The 11,050-nt window shown below is 26.8% G+C and overlaps 1 protein-coding gene across 1 annotated transcript in view; it reads left to right on the plus strand.

Annotated features, from left to right (window-relative positions):
- The window catches only part of LOC105622022 (transcriptional activator protein Pur-beta), a 25,571-nt gene extending 16,105 nt beyond the window's left edge, over positions 1-9,466 (plus strand). Inside the window, exons 3-7 of the mRNA XM_012203457.1 lie at positions 2,503-2,621; positions 5,204-5,306; positions 7,301-7,431; positions 7,661-7,888; positions 9,218-9,466. Coding sequence (XP_012058847.1) covers positions 2,503-2,621; positions 5,204-5,306; positions 7,301-7,431; positions 7,661-7,888; positions 9,218-9,466 — 830 coding nt within the window. The remainder of the gene's footprint in view (positions 1-2,502; positions 2,622-5,203; positions 5,307-7,300; positions 7,432-7,660; positions 7,889-9,217) is intronic.
- Positions 9,467-11,050: the final 1,584 nt, after the last annotated feature.

An 11,050-nucleotide genomic window follows, 5' to 3' on the forward strand; every position in this document is an offset into this window, starting at 1 on the left:
TGTGTGTGTGTGTGTAATACATTTTTTAATACTGTAAACTGCGCACCGATTCGGTTTGTTAGATTTAAACAATAAATTGATTCTGCATAATATCATAAATTACATTGGCTGCATTCAGCAGAAGTTGGCGCTATATTAGCGCATCAGGCTATACTTTCAAGTGTTTGAAAATTTTATTGAATTCTCTAAAATTACAATAGTAATTAGTAAAATTATAGTAGTAATTAAGCGTAGTATTCTACGAAATAAAATTATAAAATATATATAATAATAGCATTTTAAATTAAATAAATATAAAATAAAGATAAATATATAAGATAAATATAAAAAGTATTACCTTTATTATTATTATCATAATTACTATCATTGTATTTACCCTTTCGACAATTATTTTAAAATTTTAATTGTAATCAAAATGTCATTCTAATCTATTTGATAACAACATAATTGAAATTACTAATAAACAGCAAATAAAGCTTTTTAATTTTTTGATAAACGCCTTATTTGCACTATATTTATTAAACAAACTGTAAAAAAATAATAAATACGTTTTATCCATCAATAAATAGCTTTAGTGAATTTTCCATTATTATAATGTTAACTGTATAAAGATAATAGCTACGTTATAATTTATATTGCCTTTATATATATATATATATATATACATTTAGCACTGATTTCTGCTGTACGACAATTTTTAATGTGTTTTGAAAAAAATTATGATTGCTTAGTAACATGTTTGAAAATAATAAACTGCTGGCAACCGTTTAACACAAAATCTTTCAACAGTTGCAAAGCTGCTTTTTCTGCATTAAACGCAGCCAATGATCGTTAATTGTAATAATATTAATAAATATCTTAATTACTAAATAATTATTAAGTAATTTTCTTATGTTAATACCGTTTTTGGCGTTAAAATAATCATAATTTGTCACAATTTTGAGAAATTTAAAATTAAAATAATCAAAACAAAAATTATTTTTAAATACGATCGACTCTTGTTAAGTTTATCGCATTAAGAAAAAGAAACATTGAGTTATTGAATATTTTTAGTGACAGTTAACTTTTGAAAGTTGTTTCATGATTTCTCTAATAAAAGACTACAAAGGTAAAAAAAAATATGCCAAGTATATAAATGCATTAAAAAGTATGCAATGAAAATTAAAAAAATTTATGTTTCTTCAAAAGTTAACTGTTAAAAATGAGCATGAGATTAATACAGCCAATTAATTGTTACAAAAAAGACATTATGAAAACATTCAAAAATTATTTGTAAAAATGAATGTGTTTATCAATGTAATTACTTAACAATTATGTGCAATAGACATTTAATGCATCTAAAAATATATGCAATAAAAAATTTTTGTTTAGTGCAATGGATATGAATAAAAATAACATTAATTTTTTAGTAGTATAATTTTTTATATTTGATTACACCTTCGTAGTAAGTTTTTCTAATAGTAATGATAATGAAAAATGATAATGATAATTATAAATTTATACGGTAACATAAATAATTATAATAGACCTAAGTAAGAACTAACTTAGGAATATAACTTAGGAATATAATTTGAAACAGTAAAAATAAAAATATAACTGGTACTTTATTCTGGAATTGAAAATATAAATATCTTTGTATTACCTTTGTATCACTCAATGGATTAAATAGTGTGAATAAATTAAGAACATTAAATAATAAATAAATTGAAACTTCGAGTAATAATTATTAATATTGTTCTATAAAGTTCTTGATTAAAAAATAAATAAAATAAGTAAATAAATCCTAATGTTAAAAATAGGCTTATAAGCCTATTATACATATTTTCACTCCACATGTCTTGCTATTATTTAATAACTGCCAAGAGAAAGGGAATATAATAAGGATAATTTTAGCTCATTTTTATAAATGTTTTAAAGTAATCCCATTATTTTTTGTTTCATCCAAATTCTCTTTATTTATAAATGGTATTCAGTGTGTTATTTCTTGCTTATGATGTCACAAAACTAAAGGTCTATGATTAAATCAATAAAGTTAGAAAAAGAAACCAACAAGAGAAATAGGATCGGGCATGTGTGTGAGAAAAAACATTTTTAATTAGAATAGTTTCTTAGGATAGATTACTTAAACACTTAAATCAACTTTAATAAGTGTTTCTCATTTATGACGATCTAATATGGAGTCGCGGCGACTCTTCAAAAGCCTTAATTTACTTATGTAAAATCAATTATTTATTTTATATTTCTTTCTAAAAAGAATTTCTATTGAATTAAAAAGTAAAATCAATTATACATGTGTATTTCATTTATTAAATGAAATATTTAAAAAAAATAGGATGTCGTGCCAGAAATGTGATGAAAAATAAAAGAAATATTTTAAAATTATTTTATGGAATAATCAACATAATCCAATTCATTTTATTTTTGAGTTTAAATCTGCTAATTTAAGGCCATATAACAGTAAACTGCTTAATAAATTAATGTATTTATTTGTATATGTTATAGGTCAGCAAGGCCAGCAGAGCGAGCAGGAACTGGCGACGAAAATGTTGCAAATTCAAAGTAAAAGATTCTACCTTGATGTAAAACAAAACAGACGTGGGAGATTTATCAAAGTTGCCGAGGTAACATCTTTTAATTCCTGACGTGTATAAAGACTATTTCATAGTACAAATAATAATAACTACATAGTACAAATAATAATAATAAAATATTAAAATTCAAAAAAATAAAGACAAACGGGCAATTGGGAATTGGCATAGTGACCAGTGCGTAATATGGTTTGAAAAATCTTTATCTTACATAAATAAAATGTACACATTTCGGCCTTCTTCAGCAAATAGAGATACTTAACGTCGATCCATGAAGTTATAGACGAATAAATAAGATGTTACATCAATACAGTCGTAATCATTGCGTGATAATTAAGAAGGCTAGAAGATTAGCCTTTTCCAAAGCGTATTACGCACTGGTCACCAATTCCCAATTGCCTATTTGTTTTTATTTATTTTTTTGAATTTGTCATGGGAATTTCAATATTGTTACTTTTAAAATAGTTTTAAAATAGTTTAAAATATTAAAAAATAAAATATTAAAAATATAGTCTTGCAACAACAGGATATCTCAGACATTTTGCGTAACACTCGTTAATAGCAAATTTCTGAAATCATTCGAGAAATTTCTAATACTATATATCGAGGTACAGTAGTTTTTAAATGGAGAAAAAGTTTAAAGTTAATTAATTAAATCAATCTGTCGCCAATCGTTTGTGTGCTTAAGCATGGCATATTGTATAATAGTGATATCTTCAAATATCCTATTTAAAATTAATATTAGTGAAAATCGATGAGAATTAAATACGAAATGGATATTCTTATGCATACGTAGTTGCTTCTTATTTTTATGGTATTTGTAACTATTAATTATAAACTATTAATTATAGATGATAACAGCAGATTAAAAGGTAAGTATTGATTTTGAAATGTGATATGTATCGAATTATGTCAAAGCTGTCGCATAAAGTGATAGTAAGGTAAAGTGAGGTAATTTGAATAAGTTAAAAATTCCTCTTTAAGGGAAAAAATTTTAAATTGTATTTTTTTTAATTCTACATGTGTGTAAAACTAATCTTTAAAGTAGTTTAAAAAAAAATTATTTTGAGATAATAATCATTTTTTGAGATGCGCGTTGTGCATGAAAATGGAGCAGGTAGCGGAGGACTGACTACCGGAGTGTATTGTGCTCATTTCAAGAGACCGGTTTCTATTCTGTTGTGTCAAGACTCTTAAGCCTCAAATATAATACGAGGGAATAGCAATAGCAATAGGAATAACACGATTTCAATCTATCAGAAATCAGATACATGGGAATACACGGATTCTGATAGGTTGAAATCGTGTTATTTCTATCGTTATCGCTAATCTCTCACACTGTGTCTGAGGCTTTACAATTAGAAATAAATTGAGAGAATCGAAAAGAAGTAGACTTGTGGCTCTTACAGATAGCTCCACGTACATAATATTTGTTATTTTGAAATTAATCTGCAATTTCACAATATTACGGATTAAAATAAAAAGAAATTGCGATGATTCTATGGAAAAGATGGAAAAAGTCTTATTATTATAAATAAACATTTCACTAATGAAAACTCTCAATATATGTACTGTTCTGGCTTGAATAGCTGATATATACATATGATTTCTTATTGCAGTTTATTTTCTATTGCATTCAAATACTTTTTCATTAATAAGCATTATAAAATTATTTATTTTTATTCTTATCACTGAATTAATTATTATTAATTAACTTATATGTTACATTTGTCGCATTTTTTTCAAACGATTAATATAGTGATCTTTAAATGGATTTTAGATAAATTAATATATAAACAATACCTATTTAATCATGCATTCTATTTTTATTATGAATAAAAGATCGAAGTAATATTATAATTCATATATTAATCTGTACATTTTTATCATCTATAAATGTTGTTTTACTCTATTACTATTTTTTACCATATTATCATATCATTTTGTGACAGCTTTGACAGTTTGATGCGCGATCACATTTTAAAATCAATACTTACTTCTTAATTTTGTTTTTTTTTTTTTTTTTTTTTTTTTTTTAATTATTAATTAATAGTTTATGTGTAAATATAATATGAATAAGAAATAACGACATATGCACAAGAACATCAATTCGATAAAAAAGGATTAATATTTGAAGACACTGTTACTACTGTTTAATGTGTCATGCTTAAGTACACAAATTTCCAACAGCTCTATGGGTTAACTTTAAACTCTTCTCATTTAAAAATTATTGTAGCCTTGACATTTAGTAGGTATCAGGATATTTTGAAATGATTTTAGAAATCTGCTTCTAATGAGTGTGATGTCTGGAACAATCTGCATATAATAATTATATACAAATAGTTTCTTTAAAAATATCTCGTTAATTTTCATTTTTGAAAATTTTATATTCAATTTATAAGTCATTCAAAATCTGTGACGAAAGATAAGAACTACGTTTGATAAAAATTATATTTTTAATATTCATGGAGTGTACAATAATATTTTCAGCAAATATCTTTCGCATACTTATCTCATTGAAATTAATATATAATCAGATAATAATACCAATCTATATGTAAAATTTTACTTTTTGATCATGTAAAATGAGTTATATAAATTATTTTTTATTTCAGATTGGAGCGGATGGGAGAAGAAGCCAAATTTACCTGGCACTCAGTACAGCATCCGAATTTCGGGACCATCTGTCGACATTTAGCGATTTTTACGCATCTTTAGGTACATCTTTAATTAAAATTATAATACAATTGATTTAAAATTGTATTAGCTATGTCCAATTATATAATTCTGTTTTAATTTATTACTATTTTTATCTTTGCAGAATAAATCGAATTAAAAGTATGTTTTATCTATTTAGATAAAAGTTGTATGTTGCTTTACACGGCAAAATTACTTTCCAAAAAAAATTGATTTTTCATGATCATATGTTATGAATATTATGTTTATTTTTAAAAATAGAATTGTATAACTAGTAGAATTGTTTTAACTCGATTTTTTTAAATGTGATTATTAATTATTTTATATATAAAAGTACTAAAAGATCTCTAAAAATTAATTTATTTACTAAATATTTTTATATTTTATTCTGGCACTTTTAGACATTAAAATGTATAATTTTATAAATTATATTGATTTTTTAATATTTCTAATTTAATACTTTTATAAGAATTTTATATAAGAATAATTAGAGAAATTATGTAAACAAAATCATACAATTCCATTTTTTTAAATCATGATCATAATTTTTACATGACCGCGAAAAATCAATTTTTTTCTGAAAATTGATTGCCATATTTGTATCCATCAGGGTATATAACTTTTGTCTGAGCATATTTTTATTTCAATCTTATTTTGCAAAGATAAAAAGGTTAATATGGGACATATGTATTATATACATGAGACTCATGATATAGAGTTAAAATACATATAAAAATAAATTGAAAATATCTTATACATACAAAAATAAATTGAAAATATGAAATAAAATTGTTTTGTATAAAGCTTTGTTTGAAAGAAAAATAATTTTGAAAAGCCATCGAATATATGTATAATTATACTTTATATTTATTTTATTCATTTATAAAAAACTGTGTGTGACACATGTATTGGATTGTCCGGAAAGTTCGTGCCGACTAACCTATATATTTTATATAATTCTATATAATTTAATAAATGTATACTAAAATTTAAGTCTTCTGCGTTTCAATTTTTCTTCAAAATCGGCATCGAACTTTCCGGACAACTCAATATTTAATTATTATGCAGAATAATTCTCATAGTCTGACATTATATCTGGACATCATATCTAAAATATTTTAAAAATTGTATTTATCTCCTAGAAAATTGCTTCTTTAAGTATTGGCAACGACCACAATTTTTATCATATGATAAAAAAGCAATGAAAATTAATTTTAATTAGTATTTGTATGATTACGTTTAGTAACAGGACAACGATTAGAAAATAACACATTTGTTTAAAAATAGAATATTCGATTTTTTTGTAAGGTATGTTTCATTCCTTAAAAGTGCGAACATGCATGTATAAAAAAAATATCTGTTATTTTTGTCTATAAGAAAACAACATATTCAAAGTTCAGATACTCAAAATCAGGTACTCAGATAGGCACTCAAAAAAGAATGCCTTTTCTTAATAATATTTACTTAAAGCAAAAAAAAGCAATACATTATCTTCTGTCATTATATCGTGTGGTGGTAACTCGATAGAGACTGAAAGGAAGAAACAAAATAATAGAATAAATAAAAAATAACTATGTTTTAACAGTATTTACAAACATTAAATTATCGACAATAGAATGAATGTTATACTTATGTCTATGAAATTGTAGCAGATTATATACATATTTGATGAATTTTTAAAATCAATTTTCTCGAAAATGAATCCTTATATGAAGAAATTTATTTCATATTTTTAATTAATTTTTATGTGAAGAATCATCCCTTTTCAGTTGAATCACAAATCACGCTTCACTCTATAAAATATTGTATTAAAAAACTTTATAATTTGACATATATTGAAAATATCGATATATTATAAAATTAATCCTTTTTTCTATTTATCATAATTTCAAGTATTGAGTTTATATTTACAATAATTTTTTATTTACAATATTTTTTATCAATTATTATGATTGAGTTTTTATATTTGAAAAAAATGTTTAATTTATTAACATCTTTGCTTGCCGGATAATCAGGTCCACCAAATCCGGAAAATGTGCCAGACGATGGAAAACTCAAATCAGAAATGATGGTGAAGGATAATAGACGATATTACTTGGACCTCAAGGAGAATTCTCGCGGCCGTTTCCTGCGGGTGAGTCACCCTGTATGTACCAGCCAATGTACTTACTTTCTACGCTAAGTCATAAGAAGACTCTGTCGGCTTTCATCTCAAGAGGTCTGCTTTTTTTGAAAAATGAAAAGATAAATAGAGTTCTTCTAAAATTGTTGATAAAATGGATTATCTAATATAACGATAATCTCGTCTTATGAATCCAAACAATACAATGAATTGGACAGAAGATTTTGTGTAATATTTATGTTACTTTTCTCAGGTGTCGCAAACGATAACACGAGGTGGACCTAGGACTCAGATTGCAATACCAGCACAAGGTATGATAGAGTTTCGTGACGCATTAACGGATCTTCTTGAGGAATTTGGGACGGATGATGGTGGTTTCAAAGGTGATTTACCAGAAGGTCGTTACATGCGCGTGGATAGCAAGAATTTCTATTTTGATATCGGCCAGAACAATCGTGGCATCTATATGAGAATTTCTGAGGTATACATAAATTATTTTCCTAAGAAACGTATAGATAAATCATTTGAAATTTTACCTTCTTGTATGTATTTTTTCTTATATGTATTTTTTTCTTTTTATCCTTTATAATTTTTGTTTTATCAAAAAAAAAGATCTGCTCGAATTGGCCAGTGATCATCTTGACGTAAAATTATGAGAAAAAGAACTCCTTTTTTTAATTAAGATATTTATCTAGAATAAAACATAGGAAACATGATATTACCAAGCATTTTTAATTTATTGAGATTCACAATAAGAGAATTTCTATAAAATTACTGGTTATTGCAAAGAATATTACTAAGCAATTATTAAACAAGAGTTTCATGTGAACAAGAAAGGAAACCTTTAATCTGAATCTTAAGTGCTTAAATAATTCTATGTGAATTTATATACTACCTATATAATTATTTAAATTGCGCGCCGAATTCATTTTTCGGTCTTGAAACGCAAACCAATTATACTACAATAGTAATATCACAAATTAAATTGCTTAGCAATTTACTAATTTGATGCTCATAGCATCTTATAAAGTAATAATGCTGGATAACAAATTAAAATCTGTAAACAATTATATTGCGAAAAATATTACCTCGGCCAGGGATCGAACCCGAATTTCTAGCATTTCGTGCAAGCATCTTAAGCCTTTAAATCACTGAGGCCTCTATTTCCTAATATTTTTTTCATAATAGTAGATAGTTTTTGGTATAATTTATTTACCTTAGCATAGTAAATAATACTTGATAAATTATATTTTTATTAGATGCATTGTTACATACTGAAATTACCCTATCCTTTTATAGAAATTTTCTTTTTTTCATAAATCTATAAACACTATACATTGATTTAACATAAAAGAAAAAAAAATCCTATCCGTAACTATGATTCTACATTAATCACAAATGATTGCGAGCTTGTTACAATCAACTTGAGATCAATTGCAACTAATATAGAAATTGCGAGATGATATGTTTTAAAGTCAGTGTCATATTTTGCATAATAAATGTTATTTATATTTTTTTACATCAAAATTTTTGTAAGAAAAAGACCTATAGCTCCTTTAAAGACATTTTACTTTATAAATGCTCTTATTAAAAAGTAAAAAATTCAATTAAAAATATCAGAAATAGAAATGGAATCTTTTTTTGATTTGAGTAGATAAAAAAATATTTAAGTTTATATTTATATTAATAAAAAAAATTACATTTATTATTTTTTTAATGTCAGCAAAATAAAAAGAAAGCAAAATTAATAAAGTTTTTAATAAATATAACATGCGACGATAGGAAAAATGTATAAATTATTTTCTTATAGGTGAAGACGAACTTTAGGACAGCCATCACCGTACCAGAAAAATCCTGGGCACGTTTCCGTGATATCTTTGCAGATTATTGCGAGAAAATGAAAGAAGGTGGCGGTGGTGTCAGCAGCAGCAGCAGCGGTGGCGGAGGAGGAAATGTATTGTCTGAGGGAAAAGGCTCGGTGGTGGCACAGGTACCATCGCCATCCTCGAATACGCAGCCTAATCCCAATCCAAATTTAGACTCTCCCTTAATCAAGTGAAAAAGGCTTTAACTTAACTCGAACATTTGGGAATTATAACTCGTAAACTCGTTTTCAAGTCATTAAGCGAAGTAACGAAACTTGTCAGAGTCTATGCCATCGTCGTCATCGTCATTATTCATCGGCTATGACATCGACATGGTCATCAGAATTATCATCGGTATAATCATTGTTACATCGAGACCATTTATCGTCATCGTCACCTCACCTGAGATAATGTCACCATCGCCAGGTCATTATCATCATCAACACACATCGTCATACTTGCCATTAAGCGCGCAAACACCAAAACTCGCCTGAAATATGACCATTATATCGCAGAGGGTATCAACTGATTGTTGAGTATATTCATATAATCGCAGACTTAATAAAAAGAAAAGAAGAAAACGAAAAACGGATTTGTGACGTAGTTATTACGCATATTGTTTGCACATGAAGACGAGAAAAGATGAAGAAGACGAGATGAAAAAGGGGTAGATGATGATGACGATGTGTTTGCGTGTGTATGCATGTGCGTGTGTGCGCGTTCGCGCGTACCCGCGCGCGCGTGTGTGTGTGGAGTATGTGTGTGTACGCGCGCGCGCGCGCAGAGGGAAAATGAGTCACTGCCGCTCGTGCGACTAACGGGATAATACAAAAAAAGAAAAGGACAAAAAATACGCAACAACGGAAAATCGAGAGTATAATGATTATCGAGCGATATCTTTTTAGGTGAACTCGAGTTGCCATCGATTAACGTTATGAGTACTACCGTTCATTTCCTGGCTTTCCATAGACACATGATTTCTTTAGTTTTTCACTAATTTTTTTCGTACATCTTTTCAATCTTTTCAATCTGGGATAATCACATGCATTTTGCATCTCATATGTATAAGTTAAACAAACGAAAATCTTGAAGGGGAAATGGACTGTAGTGTAGATCACGTTACAATTGAATTTGATCGTTCAGAATTTATGAATAAATAGTTGTTATATTAACGATTATATCACGGGTAAATAAGAAGAAAAACGTGCAGATTGTCGCGAGGAAAAAAAGATAAAAATCAAGATCTATTGTATCTATGTAGGCAGTATGTACATCTCTCGTCGCGCGATTTTACCGAAAAAAATCTTGAAGTCGCTGTACTTTTGGTGAATATACTTGTCGAAGAAATGTCGCAAATTGGATGTAGATAAAATGTTGCTGCATGCGACTCCATTATGTTTGTTCAAGAGTGCGATTTGTTACTGTGGTAATAAATTATTAAGTTGAACAAAATGTATACATAAAAGATTAAGGATGTGAAAATATTTACATCTTTTATTCGAATATTTATATTACTATCTGCACCACGCGATATCATATATTCATTTAAAAACTGAACCATATTTCTATTAAAAGTAATGATACACACTCACACATATGTGTGTATATATATGTATATATGTATATATATATATATGTATATATATATATGTATATATGTATGTATATATATATATATATATGTATGTATGTATGTATGTATGTATGTATGTATGTATGTATGTATATGTGTGTGTGTGTGTGTGTGTGTGTGTGTGTGTAGTGTACTAGTGTCGTAG

Source organism: Atta cephalotes (assembly GCF_000143395.1).
Source record: "Atta cephalotes unplaced genomic scaffold scaffold00039, whole genome shotgun sequence".
Classification (NCBI taxonomy): Eukaryota; Metazoa; Arthropoda; class Insecta; order Hymenoptera; family Formicidae; genus Atta; species Atta cephalotes.